Below are 23,289 nucleotides of genomic sequence, written 5' to 3' on the forward strand. Positions count from 1 at the left end.
CATCATTTCCACTTTTAACTTAAGCAGCTCATGCAGCCTCATTCAAGGTGAATGCTTGGGAAACAATAGAAAGTTATTTCCTTAGAAACAATCACATCTTAAAGCCACGGTACACCCAATACACACTCAAAATAAGTTTATGAGATGAGAAAATAAAATGAGCCATAGCAGATTTACATGAAAGAACTGACTTATTTTTAATACCTGTTCTGGACTAGGAATGCTTACCTTAAATATAAATAATTTGCTGCATATAACAACTTTTCAGAGTGTCTGTCACAAAGTATGGGCTCAGTAAACACCGACTGTCATCATCGTATTCCACTTTCAAGAATCCATAATCTAGAAGAGCATGCATAGGTATAGCGGCCAATGATAAGCAGAAACTTGTATTTAACCTCTCGTCCTGCTTCTACGTGATATATCACCGAGTACAGGAAGCTTATCCTTTTTTAAGTTTCCTTCTTTATAAAACTGAAATCATACTGAGTATTTCTTGGTGTCATTTGTAAGAATTAAGTGAGATAATATATAATAGGAGCTTAGCATGGTGTCGGATTCATCAAATAAAAATAACATTGTTTTCCCCCTTACCTTGCCCATCACAATCTGGTTCACAGCCAAAGGTAATAAACCCATATCAGGTGGCTAGGCAGATGAGCAAAGATCACAGCATTTATACTCTGGTTAATTCCACAGATTTGGTTTATTTTTCTTCTTTCCTGATATTCAGTGAGGTCATTTAGAGAATGAGTAGTCAATTATTTCCATTATAATTGGTCCTACTTAGTCATCCTAAAGCTAAAGCTCATAGGCACAATTGGAGTTACAGAAATCACGAGGAAAAGAAAGGACTGTGGATTTTCAAGGCACCATCATAAGACCCAGGTGCACACCCCAGTTCCACGTCTAACTATTTGTGTGATACTGGGCAAGTTAGTTCTTCAATCCTCAGGTTTCACATCTCTTAAATAGGTGTAACTGAGACAGCCAAATGCCTAAATAGATAAAAGGTACCCGGAGAATCTCCGACCTGCCCCACCAGTGTTTACATCAGATGCTTTTGTGCAGATGAGGAAAGTGCCCAGGGCTGTGTCTGAGTATGCCTATATGTGCACTGGGGGAAGAGGGCAGAGCCACGGGCAGGGGGAGGAGCCTGGCCTCTTCACTTCCCGTGTCGTGACCCCGGAGATTCAATCTGTGAGGTGGGGAAACTTTACCTGGGGATTTGAGAAATGGTCCATTGGCCATTCTCGGTTCTAAAGAAATTTCACAAACTATAGACATACACAATGGCCCACAATTGGGTAAGAAAATTATATTTATTAATGGGCCGATGTTGAATGCAATGGGAGGAATATCCAAAAATATTTACTTTGGCATGAATTTCCTGAAAATATAGTGAAACTATGCAATGGTTTGCTTTGCTTTTTTTTTCTTCTTCTTCCTCTCTCTGTTTTGCTTTGCTTTTTTTTTTTTTCTTCTTCCTCTCTCTGTTTGCCCAATAAAATCCTCTCCTACTCACCTTTCAACATGTCCTCGTGCCTAAATTTTCCTGGTTATGTGACAAGAACCCAGCTTTAGCTGAACTGAGGAGCAAACTCCTGCAACATGATGACTCCACATAGAGGTGTTAGAGAATGAAATCAGTATATGTAGCACAGTTCCTGACATATACTAAGCACTCACTAGTAACAACACCCATAGCAGAAGCGGGAAAAAAATTAGACTAAATGATATTAATTAGACTATTTAGCATATAACTGTCAAATAAAAAAAACAGAATTCTGCACACAGTCAGCCACTTAGGTGAATCTCTACTAAAATAAGTTTTAGGTTTTTAATTTGCTTTTAAGATGTGAAATTGATGGTGGCTTGCCTTTTATTAACTGGTAACACTACTAGCTACCACATATTTTATTTAATATGGTCACTTAATCATCTCATTAACACTGCAAGAAAGTTGATATTATCCCATACGGAGGAGAAAACTGAATTTCAGAGAATTCCAGGGACTAGTTCTCCGACTGGGAAGCAATAGTGATATGATTTCAACCTTAGTCTCACTAAGTTCAAAATATGTCATCTTTTCAATAATTTACACACCTTTATTTTACATTACTGAAAGACATGGTATTGCAGAAAGTAGCAAGGAACTAATTAATGTTCCTACAAATGAGAGGGTAAGATGATGGATTTTTCTCTATGTCACTGTTCATTTTCCCCTCGAAAGGAATATACAGACATAAACATACAGATAGAGATATAGTATTAGGTATAATAATTCAAAAATACATGTTATTTCTAGCTTGACAACGTGCTCTAAAAAGAAATTGAACTGCATGAGAAGCTGACCAACCAACAAATAACTGCATTTTTTAGCATGGCAGATGCTGGGATAAATGCCTACTTCTTGCTGGATAGCAAATTAAGCATTATCCTAAAAGATGGATACATTCTTGTCAGTGTATACAATAGAACAGTCCTAAAGAGAAAATAATGCATAGCTGTGTGTTACGCAGTAATTCCCTGAATATCCATGTCCTCTGGTTCTGTCTAAAAAGGTTAAATGGCTCCAAATCTGTCCGCTAGACTCATAAGGAGCTACGCATTGCTCTGGCTAGTCAGGAAATTTAATTTTCTTCTGAAATTAACCAATTGTGCATAGAGAGAGGGAAGCTGCTCTCCAGATCCAACTGGGGTGGAGGTGGGGGCAGAGAACTGTAGAAATGCAGAACAGATGTTGAAAAATATGGTTTGTGATTCTTGAGTTCTCATCCCATGGAGCCAAGCCAGGTTTAATCAAAAATGTGTGGACTCCCCCTTCTGAATGACACATCAAAGGCTGCTGTAAATGCTTTGAAACAGCATTCATCCCTTCTTTGGGTAGAACCAGAGATGCGGAGGAACTAGCATTTGCCTGACATCTATCAGAAGCACAGATAGGCCTGTGTCACCAAATAGTGCTTTATCTGTCCATCTCTTCCTGTTAAAAACACTCTCAAATCCCCTTTAGCTTGTCTGAAAATGAAATGCTTCTAAGCTGGACAGTTATTTCTAAACAGCCTCAAGCTTCCTCTACACAAACTTTCCTACCAGTAACAGTAATAAAAGTAGCAATAGCAATAATAATAACTAGCAGCTACAATGAGAATCTTCGCTTGATTCCCTGTGAACTGGAATTAGTATCAGTAAATCTCCATTTTTACATCAGTAAAATGAATAGATTATAAAATGTGCAGCCATATGTGGACAACTACGCACCTGGATTTATAGCTAGCTCTGCCAATAAGATGCTACTTTTATTATGGCATGAAAAGTTCCTCAAGCCTCATCTCTAGATGATTGAGATCATGTCTCTGCACAGCCAGTCCACTCCCACTGGTACCATGTATTCCATGTTGGGAGCTTATATTATTGTGCTGATATTGGAACCCTTATTTTCCCTAAGGATCCTTGGCTTGGCAGACTCTGGAGCCCTTACATGCTCCTGGCTGACAAGAGTAGAAACCTTGTCAAATCAAGCACTAAAACTGGTTCTCTGATCAGTCTCTAAGTGGAACCGATCTCACTCACTTCCTTCACGTGCTGTCTTCTGCTTGGAGATGTAAAGGATGTGGCAACGACTCCTTTTTGAGTTCCTTTCAGAGGTAAAAATTGAGAAACATAAAAACAGGGCAGATTCATCCACTCCACAAATATCGTTGCCCCCATTCATGTCAGCATTCCAGCATAAAGCCATTGCATAATTTCACGATAGTTTCAGGAAATTCATGCCAAAGTCAATATTTTTGGATATTCCTCCCATTGCATTCAACACTGGCCCATTAATAGATATAATTTTCTTAGCCAAATATGGGCCGTTGTGTATGTCTATAGTTTGTGAAATTTCTTTAGAACCGAGAATGGCCAATGGACCATTTCTCAAATCCCCAGGTAAAGTTTCATCTTCTTAGAGGTTAGACTCTTCTGCAGGAAAGCTTCTTTGTATCCTTATTGGCTGCAGTCTTATTTGTTGTTCTGAATTTAGAAATGATTTGTACTTAAAAACAAAAAGTGCTGTTCTGGGTCTGTAAATAATTTTTGTACAAACTCAACTTATTTGGGGTGCTGACTGTTCTGCAAGGTTTTAATCTCAGCCTCAGAGTCTCAGCACCCTTGTGAGTAACAGGAATTTAATACTTTTTTTAAAAAATCGAATAAATAAACCTACAGATAACTCACTTTACCAGGGTTTCCCCAAATGAAGTAATTGGAAGCATATCTGCCCTAGTTATCTGTGACTTATAAATTGAAAGGGTTTGCTATGAGCTGACATCTAACTCAGAAATTAACTGGACAATTCTTTAAAATTGTATTCCTCCATCTACTTCTCACTATCTCCTTGATTTTGCAACAAATATTCGTAAGACAATATTTGAAATTCACATTCAAACACATCATTAGCAAACACTTCACCCTTGGAGACCAGCATAGAAGTTATAGATTTTCAGTGTGCTTTCGGGAGAAAGCTATTTAGCTGGAGAACCTGTACTGTCATTTGGGTGACTGGAAAAAGAGAAAAAGGTGTGTACGGTACAACAGAAAAAAAAATCAAGCTGAGCTTCATTTCTAAAGCAAAGGCAGAAAAGCTTTAATAAAGAATTATTTCTCATCCTGGGGAAAAATTTTGAGCAGAAAAACTATAAACAAAAGGTATTTTTGAAATGCAGAGAAAGATTTTTATCTAGGAGACACCAAACCAGATATGCTGACCTATCAGAAATGTCCAAGAAGTGATAAAAAGATAATTTCAAAGGCAAACACCAAATGCAGAAATAAGATAGGAGCCTCTTAATGCATTGACACAGTGGTCTCACGCCTCTAAATTCTAATATATAATTCACCATAACTGTCAAAAGAGACAGAGGATACACTAGCAATGCTTCCCCAAAGCTAAACAAACAAACAAACAAAAAAACCCACTAACAAACAAAAACATAAAAATAACAAGATCCACCCAAATGTATTGCAAACATTTGCAACTCTGCATTTTCATAGAGCTCTCTGAGAGCTGGAATAGCTGAACTCATCTTGATATTCCTGGCTCTGGGCTCTGTGTAGCACTTAGTAGGTACACATGGGCATGTACACACACCATACACACACACACACACCATACACACACACACACACACAGAGTATGGGCTAACCAACATTATTTGGTGATGTGAGCATAGTCCCAAGGGCGGCCACACAGAAAGTACATGCAAAGGCATTTTGCACTGATCTGCTTGTCATTTGCAGTATCCAGTATTCCTTTTAAAAGACAAATACCTTATAGGACTGGAAGTGATATCAGGGTCACGAGCAGTCACTTGCCCAATCACGGAGTTCAGAGCAGCATTTTCATGAACTTCAAGCAGGTAAGTCGGTGAAGAGAAGACCGGAGGCTCATCAGCATCTTCAACGACGATTTTGACTGTCGCCGTGTCTTTAAAGGGTCCCCTGCCACTGAAACGTGGGTCAATATGGACATTGGCTGCCTCTACCTTTAGCGTATAGGATTTTTTGGTCTCAAAGTCCAGAGGCTGTTAAGAAATGACAAAGATAAATGCTTCTCACTAATGACCACAGCAGCAAGAACAAATGAGTATAATGCTGATGGATGAAAGTTATGTGCATTTAAACCCATTTGTGAGCCTTAATGGGATCACTCTCCAGTCCCCCAGATTCAACCTGTAAATTTTACGGGCATTTATTGGTATCTGTTTATTATACAAGCTCAGTGAATATAATAACCTATTGTTTTGTTTTGTTTTGCTCATTTCACTTGGAATTCACAAAATATTCACAGTCATGAATTGTGCCATCAAAATTTCACTTCAGAGTCATAATAAAATTTTACTAGTGACAGCATGACCTGCATACTAATCAGCCACTTAATCGGGCCTCTGCTGGTGGCAGATAAGGCGACATCGAACACAATCTCTATCTGGGAAGAATATTTTATCATCTCTGCAACAGAGTGTGAAATGTAAAGAACTAGAAATAATCATTGTTTAGTCCAAGGAGACATTATAAAGCATAATTTAGCACTAATCCCCACAAAGAGTATTTTCTGATTTCACTTTAAAGCATTGCTACTCTACTGATCATGTGGTTAAAATAAGGTTTATTATTTTTTAGGACATTCTTAGAGGCTCTCTATTATGAATTTATGCTATGAGGCAGGTGGGCATGTAAAGAAATATGTGCACCAATACATATGTATGTACTTGTGTTTATATTTAGAAGAAGAAATTATTCGAGCAGTATAAATAGATAACTGAATCTAACTGTGCCCCCACCAACCACTTATAAGCAATTTGAAATTACCCCATTGCACCATTACTGACAATGTGTCTGACATTAATTCTTCATTCCCTAAAACTCTGAGAGACTTTGGTCAATGACCTAGGTAAGTAAAGCTAGGTAAAAAGAAGCCACCTTCAATAAGCCAGAAGCCCATGTGCATTAGCACCTTTATAGTCCAATTTTTGGTGAATCACAATACTTCAGATTTCAAGAATGCAAGTCTATCGACTTCAAAGTTGTATACTGTATACATTATTCAAAGTTGTATAATGTATACTGTTCAAAGAGACATTATACATCTGCATTACACATTTCTCAAAAGAAATATAACTTTAAATAGGCAATGAAGATTTTTTAAAATAAGCTAGAAGACAAACTGGCACCAGTGAACTCTTTCAGAATTCCAGTACAAGCTTAATTATATATTCTTATTTCAAACTATTGTGTTGGTTTTTACATTCGAATTCTGATCTAATGGGACTTGGCTCCTTTTTTCCCCCCATATTTTCTAGTAAACCAGGCAGGCACTCACTTTCCTATCTATTCTAAAATTACTAGGCACATGCATCCATGAATAGATCCTGCAACATCAGCATATTCACAATTTGCCAATCACCTTTACTGTAACAATTTTGCAATTTCAAATTCTTCGCAAACATTGTTAAGTATAACAAATTATGTTCTGCTTAATTCCAGCTCAACATAATGACGATGAACCCAGACACATTCTGGTGTCCCAAGAATTTTATTGGACAAAAAACAGGGCCTATAAATTGTAGAAATACAACTCCTTTGCACTGTTCTCTAGGGTAAAATACATGTTTTACTTGGTGTCAAGGTGTATAGTATATGCTTCGAAGTTTAGGACTAACAGCAAATAAAAATAAAGCAAATGGCTAATTGTTTCAGTTTATAACTGCACTTTACGGCAAAAAAAATGGGAATAATAACAATAAAAATGACATTAGGAATCATTAGTCAAGGAAAATGTGACTCTGGGTTATTCAATAATTGACTCAAATATTATGCTATACTTTATTTCAAACATGGCTTTTTAAATGTTTTGTAGTTCTTAATGCTAAACTGAAACCAAGATTTTGGTAGAAAGATCGCGTTGCTCAGCAGAGAGTTAAAATAAATGTAGACATCTTTTTCAAAATTGATTTTTAAAAATATTTTTTATAAAAAAGAATATCCAGAAAACTTTAGGTTTCCATTGTTAAGACCTCTTCAGTGGGGGCGATTTTTAGAGCAAGACCATTGGAAATAGGTCTCTGTGTGGCACGATGGAGATTCAGATAGTAACCTTACACTCATATCTACATGATGCTGATGAAGAAAGTGAAAAAAATTATTGACTTCCAATTGTGTGGTCCACCATCTATCTTATTTGAGAACAAGCAAATCCATTTAAAAACTAGTTTGATCTACTTCATGACAAAGGTTTGAAGAACAGTACTGAAGAAAATAATCAGGATGAGGATCAAAGAGTATTTTCCTTGCAAGTGCTTTGTGACTATAAAGTAAGGAACTATGTTCCACACATTTCTTATGAGTGTAGATTTTATGATGAGAAATATAAATGGAAAATGTCGTACAGAATTTTTCTACATCTACCATAAAAGCAAGAGATTGCTAACAAAAGCAGTCTCAAATTTTCCTACATTATTTATGCTTGTTATGGAGATGTTTCTTTCTTCAATGGTAGCTCCCTATCCAGAAGCAAGGGAAAGATGAGCTTCATTTCCCATGATGCTCAAACCTCTGAGCCATAGTTTGGAGTATGCAATGGTAGCAGGTTTGGCCCTGTCCTTCAGGCACTAGAGAAAGCCAGGATAACTGAACCAGGATAACTGAACCTGAATGTTCTGCCTGTTTTTTTGTTTTTGTTTTTGTTTTTGTTTTTACTTTCCATGAAAGCATAGCCTTCAATAAGGACTTGGGAAGTTTCAGTGTATTTGGGGAAGATATTTCAGGAAGCAAGAGTTCAAACATGAGGAGAGTTATATACAGAAAGACTAAAAGCCACTGAACTCGTCACCTCTGTGGGCAACTGAAGCCTGTTTTCACTGAGAATCCTTTTACAACCTTAAACAATATGACTCAGAATAGTTTCTTCGAACGATAGTAACTGTCCACCAATTTTTCTCCCCCTTTGGTTGAGGGCTGCCTTCACAGGATATTGACTTCCCCACACAGTTGAAGTGCCCTGTCTAAGGACTCAGTAAATTCCTGTGGTTATGGGTAATAGGTAAGTTGGAGGAGCAGCACTATTATGGTAGCCATTTACCAGACCTTTAGCAGAAATGTGAAGGGGGCCCAAGAGATAAGAGGTGCCAAAAGGACTGTACTAGTTATCTTGTCTTATTGCTCAATGCTAAACATCTACCAGCTCTACAATTCTGTCAGGAAGTCCATACAAGTACCTCAACTTTAAAACTCAAGTTTCAAAGAGGTATTTTGAAGATGAACAAAAGTTTCCTTAGCTTACTTTTCTTAGTCTTATAATGCCATCCTGGGCCTGGGCATCAGAAGTGATTTCAAAAAGTGCTGTTCCATCTCCATCAATGATGTCATATGATGACTGTGCATTTTCACCAATATCCTGATCATTGGCCTTCACCCTGCCTATTGCAGTGCCAAGAACCACATCTTCCGGTACTGAGAAGTGATACAGGCCTTTGAAAAGAGGAGAAAAATGAGCGTCACACAAATTCCAACCATTCATTCATTCATATGACAAATATCTTTTGGGCACCTCCTTTGTTCTGGTCATTCCTTTATTTATGCTACCAATAAAGTGACAGAAGAGACAGAAATATCCATTTCCATTGTGGAATGTTCAGTCTTTTAACTGAATCAGAGACAAACAGTTCCCAGAAGAAGGCATGAGCCCTTTTCAAGACTCTTCTGAGATATGAAACTTACTCAACCATATGTTTACCAAGTGTATATTTGGAGCAGCTAAATCAAGACTATTAGGGAATCTATGTGTGCATTTTTTTTCCTTTTTGCTGTATAATCACATTTACTGCCCATGGGGATATTCTTTGTTGCCAACATAAAATATTAAGCTAATTTCAGCACAGAAAGATGCAATGTGTAACACACTGGAAGTCACTTTTGAACGTACCTTTATATTTACAGACTTTTAGACCATTTTTGATAAAATTCAATTACTGAACTTTTGCTGTGCCCTGCAGCAAGCTGTTCAGACACATGAAACACTCCTCTTGTTGCTGAAGTTCTCATTGCTCTAAAGACAAAAATCCTGCCTTCAACACTTCCTAGGCAAAATACAATCAAGTGTATCTTCACTCTCATATTGGGGCAATAAAGTGTGTCTAATTAGTGGCATTAGTCCATTTTTAACTCAAGTCACTTTAGTTGTTATACTGCTGTCACTCACTTTCATTGGTGTAGAGGAAGCTGTTGGTGTCCCAACCATAACCCCTGGCCATTACTACTGTAGTGTACACCTGTCTTACATCTAACTGCCACTCCTGCATTTCTTTGCCTGAGGGTTATTTCTGGCCTTCAGAATCCATTTTGCCCACTGAATGTCAGGCCAGAAATGCCAGAAAATTAATGCTTCCTGCAGAAGCAGCCCTCAAAGACTCACAGGAGTTAGTATATAAAATTCTAGGTCTCTCCATTCTGTGGTAGGATAACTTTGAGTTTTTTCTTTTCTTTTCTTTCTTTACAATGGTCCAGAGTTTCTCCAATGGGATAAAGTTCCAGTAACCCATAGTAGTAGCTGGCTCAATAATGCACCTTTTGTGTGTGTGTGGCTATTTCTCTCTCTCTCTCTCTGTCTCCTTTCTTCATTGGTATTTCTTGGTCCTATCTCCAAGTTAAACTCACAATCAAATTCTTGTCTCAGTGTCTGCTTCTGGGGAATCCAAACTCAAAAAGCCAAAAAGTTTTAGGCCCCTTGCAACCACAACGAGGGAAAATTAAACATTCAATGACCTAAAAACCCAAAAGGAAAAATCAAATCTGGAGAACATTACCTAATTCTCGTTTGAGCTCAAATCCACTGAGTCCCTCGGATAAACTAAGGCTCATTATACTCAACATTAACAGTAAGGTTTCTTCTAGCCCTAACACCCCTTTACTTAACAATGGGATAAAAACATCTCTCTTAGAATCACAAAGTTATAGGACTGGGGATTGAAACATTTTCCATAAGTTTTGCCATAAGGTAGGCACTGAAAATCCTCACTTCAAGCAAAGTCTTCCAGTTTTCTTATAATTGGTGTAATGATTCCATTTTCCACAAACTTTATATTCCAGGTAAGGTTTGAGATGATCTCTTTCGGTATGCTGATTAAATAAATAAGACAGCCAGGGATCATGCCGTGCTGCTAGTCCTACATGGGGAGTCTTGGGAAGCCAAACAAATGGAACATACCTTTATCCATTCCTATTCTGTGCCTGCTCCTCATCTCTATCAGTGTGATCATACTTAATAGTTATTATCTCTAAGAAAAGGCACACGTTTGAAATTGATCTGCCACTATTGGATTGAATAATCATTTTCTTATAAAGAAATATGGCATCTTGCTGTATTCACTGTAATGCAATTGCAAAGGCAAAAAAAGTGAGGGAAAGATGAGAAGAAATGGTGTTCTCCATTTCAATAATTTTGTTTAAAAGGGTTGCATTGTTATCTGATTTATGAATTGCCAGATGTAAAAATTCTAAAATTCTTAATGAAAATGCGTCTCCTCTACTCTTTCTAGCTTGGAATGTCTTCAGATAAATCATCAAAGATACTTCAAATGTGTCATTTGCAAGCTCCACACACATTTCTCTCTCTCTCACTCTCCCCTCTCTCTCCCCACACCCACCTTCCCTCCTTCATCTCTTTAAAAACCAGATTTCCTATGGTATTTTCTATACCAACAAATAGAACCAGCATGCATCTAATCTCTCATGTTAGAAATATGATCATCCATCTTCCTCAACTGAAAATGCAATCTATCCTTAGACTTTTGTCCTCTCTGACTCAACTGTGCATCACACCCACACACTTTTCTCTGCATCCAACACAACCACCCTTGCTTGCCAGGGCTACCATCACCTTTTATGTGAATGATTGCAAATAACTCTTTAACTGGCTGCAAAGAAGAGAAAACAATGAAGGAAGGCCAGATTTAATTTCTTTCCAATTTCCCTGGAACCAGAGCCTATCACTCAAGCTGCAATTTAAAATCTTTAAATGGTCTCCTAATGATCTTAGGATAAAGGTTCTCATACTTCAAATGGCCTTCAAATCCAAGTATGGCTAATTTCTGTCTAATCTAACTCTCCAGACTCTTGCTGTAGCACTTTCCCCGGCACCCTCTGCTCCAGCTGCAGTGAAATTATTTCCATTCCCATACACGGCTGTATACCATCCTTCCACAGGGCTTCTTTTGTTTTATTATTGACTATATTTAAGGTATACACTATGATGTTTCGATAAAAGAAACCGCTGCCTTGGAAAGATGTCTGCACTTTCATTTTCATTCCAGGATTCTTCAGAATAGCAAAGAAATGGACATTACCTAAGTATCTACTGACAGATGAATGGCTAAAGAAGTTGTGGCGTGTATTTATACAATGAAACATCATTCAGCCTTTAAAAAGGAGATCCTGTCATTTGCAACAACGTGGATGAACCTAGAGATATTATGTTAAGCGAAATAAGTCAGATCAAAGGGAAAAAAAGTCCTGCCTGATCTTACTTATATGTGGAATCTTAAAAAAAAAAATAAAAATAATAGTAATAATAAGTATGTAGACACAGGGCTTTTGAACATCCTTTTTAGCTGCACTATTCACCCTCCCTCCCATGGCTTCACCCTGTTCCAACTCATGGTATTCACTTTTTCATATCTCAATTCAAGAGTCCCCAGATCAGAAAGGCCTTATCAAATCATGTCTCTGTCATATTACTTGAATAAATGCTCAGAAGAAAGTGTTCGATGAGAGTACAATAAAGTTGCCAAATAATGATTGTCTCCCTGATTCTTTCATGTTGGCTGCCTAGAATGTATGCTGCTGAAATTTCCAAGGGAGAGCATGGCTTTAGCAGGGAAGAGTGGAGTCTTACTGATGTCCTCCCAGTTGCAGGAAGAAGGAGTGTACGTTTTGCAGCAAGCCTACTGCATATTTGTTTTCCCTACCTTGGGCACGAGATATTTGATTTCCTTCATAAAACAATGGGGCTAATAACAGAGCAATATCTGAGCTTCATTTTCATCATCCTCTCAAGCTTTCATAAAGAGAGATAGTGTGCAAAAGAGAAAGGAGTGCACAGCTTGCAGTCAGACATACTGGTTCTAATTCTTACTTACTACATGCTTGATGTTTGGAAATGTTATCAACTGCTTTGTAATCTGTAAAATGGGAATAAGTTTAGTACCAAAATCATGCCATACCTGGCACATAATAAGCCACTCAATAGTTGCTGTCAGGTTTTAAAATATGACTAAAAATTATAATATAAATTCCAATGGAAACATCATACCAAGATTCTCATCCAGTGCAGGAAATTAACTTACTCTGTGCAAATTTTGGAGGATTGTCATTAACATCAGTAAGAGTCACTGTAAGTGTCGTGGTCCCAGACAGGCCACCAGAGTGTCCACCCATATCTTTGGCTTGGATAACAACCAGGTACTCCTCCTTGGCTTCTCTGTCCATGTTGGGAAGGGCAGTTTTTATAATAGCTGAGGGGGAAAATGGAAGAATGGCTTTCAGTCAGAGAGCTAAATAAACAACGAAAGTATTAATCTCACACACGCACATACAGAAACACACAAGCATACACCAAGTCCCTACTCAGATAATTTTCTGAGTTCTTCTGACATTTGATTTGTGTGTGCCTGTTATATCAACGAGAAAGATTGTGGTCATAGACATTTACAGATAATTTGCAAAAATGTGTTTTATAATGTATAAAAAAGAACTTGCAAAAATATGTATTAGAAAATAAACTGAATGACATCCCTTGTCTACCAAACTATAAAGTACATCAGAACACAGTCTTGTCCACCCCAGAAAACCCTGGAAGTGAAAGAATCCTCCAATTTATCACAGATCCCAATTCCCCTAAAAGAGGAGTAAACACACAAATAGCTTGAAGGCTATGAGGTCAAAGATAAATTATTCTGAAGTTCACAAACACATTAGAGAGATGAAATAAATAAATGCATCATTAGAATCAACTCAGATGAATAAAATAACAATCAGAATTAAAATAGTCAAGTGTCTTAAGTTCTAATCTACTGTTCAACTATATTTATATTTTAATTGTTTAGATACATCTTCTCTTTGTAAAAGTGTAGCAAATAGTTTAGAAAAATAGGAAGATATAGGAAAAGGTGAATACAATATAAAATTACATAAAATACAATAAAATAATCACTGCTCAAATCTTAATATTTTTTCTTCTGATACATATTCAGGGTTTCATGTGGGCTTGTCTGTTTGTTTCACTGGTAATTTAATACCCTTGTTAAAGATCCAAAATTTGCTTCAGATCCTCCTGAAGTTATTTTGAAAATCAAAAATCCTTATTTAGCTCTCTCTCTCTACCTCCACATAGTTTTTTCATAGATAATGCTGACATTTTGAGGTGCAAAATTACAAGGCCATGATATGTACACACACAGAAATGTGTGTATAAACATTTAACCACAGACATGATCTTAATATAGGCAGCATTCTGAGACTTTCTTTTTTCACAGGAGATGTTTTTTAAAAACTTCCTCATCACTGGGTAGAAGTTCACCTCATTACTTCCTACAGTTGCATAATTTTTCATTGTACAATATACTATACGTGGTTAAGGCATTCTCATATTGATAAATGTTGTAGGTATTTCATATTTTCCCATGTCACACAACTGAGAGATATATTCGTATGATAATATTGTATTTTTTAATTTCCTGCATTTTTACTTAACTCTATGTCATAAGATGCCCCTTACCCATATTGCTAAATGTCCATAATAAAACTTGTTTTGACTAGTCCAGAATATTTCTATTGAATTGATGTGTGTTACATTTCTGGTCAAGGTAAAAGGAAGACGTCCAGATTAAAGATAATTTAACCCCTTCACTTCTACCCCAGGGGCACCATACATGTTCAATTCAAATTAAAGCTGAGTCATTGCCTTGGCCACTTCCGAAGTTGTAATTCTTTTTTTTAAAATTCATATGGTTTTTTAAAATCATCTGTCTGTAAAAGCATTGCAAGGAGTTCAAGTCCCTGAATCATTTGAGTAGCAAATGAGTCCCAAGAGTGACCACAGAAATACAATGCACCTACACAGGGAGCAGGCTCTGGGGAGAACTGCAAGTTCTTATATACTTTATTAGACTCTGACACAATTTAATAATAGGGCTTCCCATTCAGGGAGCACTGAATTAGATAACCTTGCTTATTTGCAAACATTTGTAATACTATGATGATATTTTTCAATGCAATGCTTTGTTTCAGGATTTGATCACATCATAATGTAACTCATAGATCATACCTATATAGTTAAAAATAAAAACAGAAAGAAAAGTAGAAATATGTCAACCATTCAGATTTAGATCACTGTGAGGCATTTTTGAGAAGAAAACAAACAGATAAGCAAAACACAGCAACAAAGATAACAAACCTCATTATATTAGCATGTTGAGATACCAACATAGCTACTCTGCTATGAATATACATTTTTATAACCTAGAATATTTTCATTAGGGCTCAGATTTTCAGTAAAGAAGATAAGAACATTGTTTTCCTCCCGTGACATTTACATGAATGCTTGTACCACCACATTCTAAGGTCATCACTGATTATGTCACCCATTGGACTTTGGAATTTGACATGGAGCTTCTAACAATCAGAGCAAAATAATGCCATTCTCCAAGGAAGGCAGCAATATTTTTCAAGAAAGTTGATGAGGTGAGGTCTATGCATGAGACTTTTCAGGTTACCTGCGTGAAAGAACTCCTACAACTTCTCCAAGTCAAAAAAAGATTGGTATGTATTATTCTCATCATTTCTTTTATATGTTGTGAAAGTGAAAATGTAAAATAAAACAAAACTGTGATGTCTCTCAGGCATTTGGAATTAAAATAGTTTTTTTACTCACTTGGAAATAACACCTTTGGGTTAGTGTCGACGAGTTAGATCAGAATATGAGTGAAGCATCGCAGTGGAGAATCTTGTTTATCAAATAGGACAAGAAATGCTGCATGGGACTTCATCAATTGCAAAAGTCTTTTTACCCTCCCGCATTGAGGTAAGCAGCTTCATGCTACCTAAGATGCATATACAGTTGACTCTTGAACAACACGGGGGGTTAGGGGCACTGACTCCACATGCAGTTGAAAATCCGTATGTCACTTTTGACTCCCCCAAAACTGAACTGCTAATAAGCTACTATTGACCACAAACCTTTCTGATAACACAGTCAATTAACATATAAATAGAATATTGAAGAGGCTTGTGAACCGGAACAACTCCGTCTTGAATAGGGGCTAGGTAAAATAAAGCTGAGACCTTCTGAGCTGCATTCCCAGACAGTTAAGGCATTCTAATTTACAGGATGAGATAGGAAGCCAGAACAAGATACAGATCAAAAGACCTTGCTGATAAAACAGGTTAGAGTAAAGAAACTGGCCCAAACCCACCAAAACCAAGATAGCGACAAGATGACCTCTGGTCGTCCTTACTGCTACACTCCCACCAGCACCGTGACAGTTTACAAACGCCACATCAATTTCAGGAAGTTACTCTATATGGTCTAAAAAAGGGGGAAGCATGAATAATCCAACCATTGCTCAGCATATCATCAAGAAATAAACATAAACATGGGCAACTAACAACCCCAGGACTGCTCTGTCTATGGAATAGCCATTCTTTTATTCCTTTACTTTCTTAATAAACTTGCTTTCACTATTCTACAGACTTGCCCTTATTTCTTTCTTGCACGACATCCAAGAACCCTCTTTCCGGTAATAATAGTATCTACACACATTTTATGCATTCATGATATTCATTTTTCTTAATGTTTTTAACATTCTAGGCTACCTAGTTCATCTGTCAATTTTTCCAAATTGTTGAAAATCTCAGAAAAATTTACAAAGTATTTACTGAAAAAAATGTACATGTAAGTAGAACCTCACAGTTTAAACCTGTGTTGTTCAAGGGTCAACCAAGTATTTTCAAGTTTGATTCCTCTTATCAATGTTTCCCTCCTAATTGAAATCAAGCAGGTTTGCATTTTTTATCTTAGTCTTAAGCTTACCAACTTTGTGACCATGAATAAATTATTAAACTCATCAAAACTCCATATCCTCTCAAACAGAGATAATAATCAGCTTCTCATTGTGGATATTCCAAGATGATGTGAGATAATTCAGGCCAAGTTCTTGGTACACAGTAGTTACCCAAACATACTGTTTCCCTTCCCCAGGCAGACTTTTTCATGTTTATGTGGATGATGGTAAGAGTACAGAATATTCTACAATTGCTCCTACAAGTCCACTGCCCAGCCCTATCCACCCAGTGTTGGCATGGAAGGGTAGCCTTAATAGATTGCCTCAATTAATTCCCTTACTCTCTGGCTTTTTGTTAGACTCCACCAACACACATTAACCTGGGAGGTTGTGCAAATGACTCCCCCAAAGACTCCTACAAAGTCTTTATTCCTGTATTTGGCCATTCAGGTTATTATTTAGAGATATCGTTAAAGTAAAATTCTATCTAGTGTCCAATAACTGCCACCTTCCTTTGCTCCTTAAGACCTAGGAGTCTTGATGGTACTTCTATTGCTAGCATCTGGTGCTGAATTCTTCCATGAAGGTCTCTCTTAACCAGGCCATACCTTTGTCAACAGTCCCTTTGTTAAATTCTCCTCAACTGCCTCTTTCCTGACAAGATCCTAAAATATGTGGCTACAAAACTGGGACTCTGTCCAAGTACCAAACATTTTGCCCACATGTTACTCTTACACAGACATCTATAGTTCAAAAGTACTTCAATGTAATAATGTACTAAGGTCCAAGTCCACTCCTTAAGAAGGCAGGGCAGATTGTTTTCTTACCTGTAAAATGAGAGCAATACCTATTCATTTAAGTGAGTTGCTCAAGATGGCCCCACTGGGAGGCTGCACCTCTGAGAGTCTTTGCATCTCCTCTTTTCTTCTACAACATTGGGAGTAGGTTTTCTGATTTCTAAGGCGAGTAGGGAGTCTCTCCAAGGTTTCTTTAGAACATGCAGCACAGTTAATTGGCTTCAGTTCAAACTGAATAATGAACAGCTCTTGCTTTCCTGAGTCCACTGCCTCTAGTCTCAACCCCACGACTAGCAGAAACTCATTAAAAAATCCAAGACAGAATTTTTGGAACCCTTTTTATGCTATTTTGTAGCTGTAAAGGCAGAATAGGGGAAACCACAATTGCCCTGGATCCTCTTATTTTTCTCTTTGTGTTGGGCTTATCCACACATATTACTTAACTTTACTATTCCTATTCACAATGTATTTCACTTCCATAGATACTTCAAGATATTGACAAGCTTCTAAAATAGAAGATGAAAATAGCCTTACTATTCCCTTCTACTTCTTTTCTCCTGCTTTGGCTAACATATCTCCCAAGCACTAGCAGCTTCAGGCTGTTTCTTTTAAGGAAAGAAATGTGTTTGACGAGAAACTCTGTGTCCAATAAAACAAATTCATGAGTAAACAAAATTATGGACAACAGATAACTCTTCTATTTTAAAAATCATTGTTTGGTATGAAACACCACCTAATACAGAGCACAAAATATAGTAATTAGGCAAGACTGTTTTCAAATTTGAGAAGGATTTAAATTCTCAGATTTGAGAAGTTAAAAAATTTGAACTGTGAATGCTAAAAAATGACTTAAATCTTCAATAAAACGGCATTTCTTAACCATTTTCAACTTTTATTCTGAAAAGCCAGAGAGAAGATTCTGACTCACTATTTGCCAAAATAAACTCATTTAAAGCAAATTTTGATGGTGCTACTTTATTAACGTCCCATTGCCCAAGACATAAACTGTGTCTGTCTTTTTTCATAAATGGTCAAGCAGGAGTAGTGTCCATGTCCCTAGCATGCTTATGGTCACACATTGTCAACACTCAGCAACATGTTCAGAAGCTCGCATAAGTTTAAGCTTCCATTACACCAATGTGGTGACAAGTTAGGGGTTTCAAGTTTGGGAGAAGCCATACGATAAAATGCTTTCTTTTGAAGCAATTAGTAAAATTCTTGATGTGGATATTTGATAAATAACCTCACAATAACTTAGAAAACAACTTAGATCATTTTTTCCAGCATAGAAATTCAAGGATAAGACTGTTGAGTTGATAAAATTATCTGATCACATCTTTTATTTTTGACTTTTATAAATTTCCAACAGTAATGGTTCTAGGATTTAGATTTAGACCCTTTCATAATCAGCTAGCCTTGGACTAACAAGAGAACATCCCTCGGACAAACTTTTTTCCTTGAAAATGGGGGGTTATAACATTTTGTAATTTTGAAAAGGAAAAATCACACTTGGTGTTCAGGGGTACCCAGCCCTCCTGGAGTCTCAGTAGCTTAAGCTGCATAGCATTTCCAGATGAGGGAATGCAAACGATTATACATTAGAAGTTTCCCTGGAATTTCATTTTGAAAATTCAAGCAAATAAGACAATTCAACTAATGAGAACCCTCCATTCTCCGGGAAGTTAATTCAATGGAAATTTGAACCTGGCCCTGGGGAGTAGAAGAAGATTAGGGGGTGAATTCTAGTAGAAGAATTACGAGGAAAAGGAGGATCGTCTTGTTTGAAACCAACATTCATTACCTTGCTGTGAACAGACTGATGTGTTTGATTCTCCTGTATTTAAGACATGATTTTATCTTTATGTTATTCAATCAAATCGAGATTTTCCTGGTTCAGGAGTTTAAGAATTTAAATCCTAGACTGGCCTAAGTTCCTCTCAGTGCTCAACAGCTGTTTCTTATGTCTCATCATCCAGGGAGTACTTCTGATTAGAATCCAGCTTCAGTCATCTCAGAAACATTAAACTTGTGTGTGTGTTCTTTTTTCTTCCCATTGTCTTTGGCGTTATCATTTGAGAAGCATTTTGTATCCGTCACGAAGATTTCTTTTTATAATTTCTGTGATATCACCAGATTGAGAGGCTTCACAAGAAAGGCAAGGGGATGCTGATTGACTCTTTTGTCATTTTGAAGGCTGATTACTGTAATTCACTCTTCACGGGTCTCCCAGATTGTGCTGTTCAAAGATTGCAGTTGATATAAAATGCTGTGCTAGACTCCTCTTTTGAATAAGACTTGTTGAACACATTATCCTAGTTATGAAACCACTAGCTTTGTTATCCCCAAAAACCCTTTCCAATTCAATATGCAATTATCATTTTATTATCTGTGAAAAGGGGTCTTTTACTTATGAGGTTAAGTGATGAAAGGTTATAAGAGACAATTCTTTTATAAGTGGGGGGGTCATGTACTGCACCCACACTTTCTGCTAGCTATGTGATTTATACTACATGCTACCAGTTATGAAGAATAAAGTATATATAACCGGACATACTTCCACACACGCCCACCTTACCACTGAATAACAGAATCACAACAATGTCAAGCTTGCACAGATATACCGCAAAGGAAAAAATGCAACACTTAGATAAACACATTAGAAAATAATTCGGACTCCATAAGGCTCAAAGAAAACAGCATTTCCCTTTCTTTGCGACTAGTAATTTATGATTTAGATAGATAAGGGAGATATTATAGAGGAAGACAGATAGATAGATAGATAGATAGATAGATAGATAGATAGATAGATAGATAGGGAAATAGAGAGATAGACAGAAAAATAGACATATAGATAGATTGGCCTGAATTTGGAGAAACTGTATCGCCTCTTACACATTTCTCATGCTTTTTAAAAATATAACAGCCCATTTGGAAATACAACTTATCAAGCGAATCAGCAATCGAAAGCTCGTTTACACATTTTGACCAGTACTTTTTAAACTAAGAACTTATTCTAAGAAAATCATAAATTTTATTTTCTCCTGGTTACTCATATTTTTAGTTTTAGATGTTCACTTTTCTGTACAATATTTTTTAAAAGAAAAGCAATTTAAATAATAACAAGAAAAATATTAAGGTAGTGGTTAAGGTTATAGAGATCAAAGGCATACAATATTAAGCAGACATTAAAAACTGTTACAAAGAGCCTATTAAAAATGATTACATTATAATAATTTTTAATATTATTTTAAATTATATATGTCATGATTAGCCTCCATAATATTGTGCATATAAAACCTTGGAAATAAATACACCCAAAGATAGCTTGATGTGTTTTAGTGCAGGCACTGAAAGTGTCCCTCCCATATTTCTCAGCTGTTTATAACAAAAAGCACAGATCTGTGCTTAGAGAATGGGCTCTGGAGTTAGCTAGAAGAGAAATTATTTTTGTAGAACTATTACCAGCCATGTGATCTTGGGCAGGTCGCTGAAATTCCCAGAGGCTCACTGATCTCATACACAAAATGTTATTAATTGAATTGCAATCAAGAATTTAGACTCAGTATTATTGTTTGGTATTATTACATGGTAAGTAAAAAGGCAAATGTTTTATTTTCCACATTTTACATATAATATTATATATACACACAGTATATATATTTTATAAACATACACATATACATATGCACACTTATAGCTGTAAATATATACATATAAATGTAGATAAATTTTGTATTTCTTTGTATAAATATATACATTCATATATGATATATAGATTCATACATATGTAAATACATGCATGTTTTCTACTTAGGTTTTATAACAAGCATACATATATACATATGTCAAATGAAATTTAGGTATTAATTCAGTGGTTATGATAATCAGCAAATATTTATGCTATTTTTAAAATTAGAAACAAAGTTTATATTCAGAAAACCTACTACAAGGTGTGAACAGCTCTCACCAGTTTCAAAAAGGTAAGGCTTCCACAGTGATTTCCAGGTAACAAAGTGATTTTTCTCTTATTCAAATCTTTACTTGACTTGTCCCCAAACATCTTTTACTGTAGCATTCTACACAGCATATGCCTTTGATGTTCCAAACACTTCCCTTTCTTTGGATTTGCCATATACTTGGTTCCTCCACAATTTTGTGTGGATAATACAGTCTAGAACACCCTTACTCTTTCCTGGACCTCCTAAAATTCCATGCATCCTTTCAGTCCCAGCTCTGATGTTTCAGCTGCCAAGAAGTCTTTCCAAGTAGGACTAATTGCTCTCTTCCTTTTGATTGTATGCACCTTTGCTAGAAACTTCCTCACAGCATTTGTTTTTATGTTTCTTTCCATTTCACCACCTCCTCTATTTCAACCTATCCTGCTAGCAAATTAATGGGTATGAAAGTCATGTCATAATTATCCTTGTATGCCCAGAACCTAATGTAATCCGTGGCACATAATAGGTTATTCAACAAATGTAAGAGGGATGAAAATACTACAAGAGAAAAAGAGAGGATAGGGGAGAATGAAGGTGGAAGAAGAAAGAGAGAGGAAAAAATGGTAATTGAAGCTTGCTGGTTCAGGGCCTCAGCCTTGAAGCATGCAACCACTTGAAAAATATTAGTAATTGCCATGTCTCCAGGGACTGGAGACATCCAGATATTGTCACACAATCACAGAGCCACTAAGTGTGTGTGTCTGGTGGGAGGGTTGGGGGTGTGTGTGGCAGTATTCGACTTCAAGTCTTACTGCTTTAAGGCTCAAGGGCTACTTCATTCCATCACAGCCTGAGTCATATCTTCAGGTTATATTGGTTTGCCAGAAGAAGGACATAGCACCACAATTAATGCTAGTGAGGTGTGTGTGTTTTATAAACTGAAGAACACAGGGTTCTCATTGTTTCTGTAGATATTTTATTCATTCCATAATTGACATTTGAAGTATTAAATGTCTCAATATAAATTCGTAGGGCAGTGTTCTAATATTTCATATATTCTCAGGAATACTCAAAAAAGGGTGGTGCTGATGAGCTATGTATCCTAGAAATATTTCATGAATATAATTACTTGGGGATGAATTCATGAAAAAACAATTTATTTGATATACATGCTTTATCAATGAATGATGTTCTGGTGTTACTTGGTATTTTTGAAGTTTCATAGTTATTTATTTCTCTTGGCACATATATAGTTATGACATGCAAATTCTCCTATAAGAGTTGATAGGAAAACAATTCATTTTCCACAGGCGAAAATGTATTATCACATGAAGGTTAGGAATTCAGAATATGACCTGGCAATGAGAAAGGTCTTGGACAAGGTCCCACAGCCTGCAGCTGTGGGGTCCAAATCTTGGTCTTTAGCATCTTAATTATAAAATATTTTTTAATTTGCCTAGAAACTTCATGTCTGATAAAAAGAACGTAGAAAATAACATACTCTCCTTTGCCAAAAAATATCTCTGCAGAATGCTTAGTAAGATATTTGTCCAACAATCGCCTTCTATGCTATCCCAGCATCTTAATATGAGTCTGTTTAACAGTCATGGCTCTGTCATATAGGTTTTATATATTAACATCTATATTCCCTGCCCTATTTATGCTTGGAAATTGTTGCTATAGAACAGCAGGCTTGAAAGCTTTAAATCAGACCGCTGAGGATCATTCCACTATCTGAATGTGTAAAAATTACTTCCTTACATGTGAATTTCCTGTTTTATAATGTAGCATATTCTTAGACTAAAAAAACTACAACTTCTTAATTATCCTCCTGTGTAGATCGCAGTCATCTCTATATCCATATCCATATGGAATAACATATGAAATCCCTGCAAGTGAATTAACTATTATATCCCATCTCTATATTTTTACTCCCAACATGCATAGTGACTT

General features: G+C 36.5%; 1 protein-coding gene across 2 annotated transcripts in view; it reads right to left on the bottom strand.

Annotated features, from left to right (window-relative positions):
* The window catches only part of CDH8 (cadherin 8), a 385,185-nt gene that overhangs the window by 157,067 nt on the left and 204,829 nt on the right, over nt 1–23,289 (bottom strand). For both annotated transcript variants that reach the window (XM_015126310.3, NM_001257905.1), the window contains 3 exon segments: nt 12,888–13,055; nt 8,828–9,015; nt 5,317–5,570 (listed from right to left, as the gene is read on the bottom strand). In XM_015126310.3, the coding sequence (XP_014981796.1) occupies nt 5,317–5,570; nt 8,828–9,015; nt 12,888–13,055 (610 nt within the window).

This window comes from Macaca mulatta, chromosome 20, assembly GCF_049350105.2.
Source record: "Macaca mulatta isolate MMU2019108-1 chromosome 20, T2T-MMU8v2.0, whole genome shotgun sequence".
Taxonomy (NCBI): domain Eukaryota; kingdom Metazoa; phylum Chordata; class Mammalia; order Primates; family Cercopithecidae; genus Macaca; species Macaca mulatta.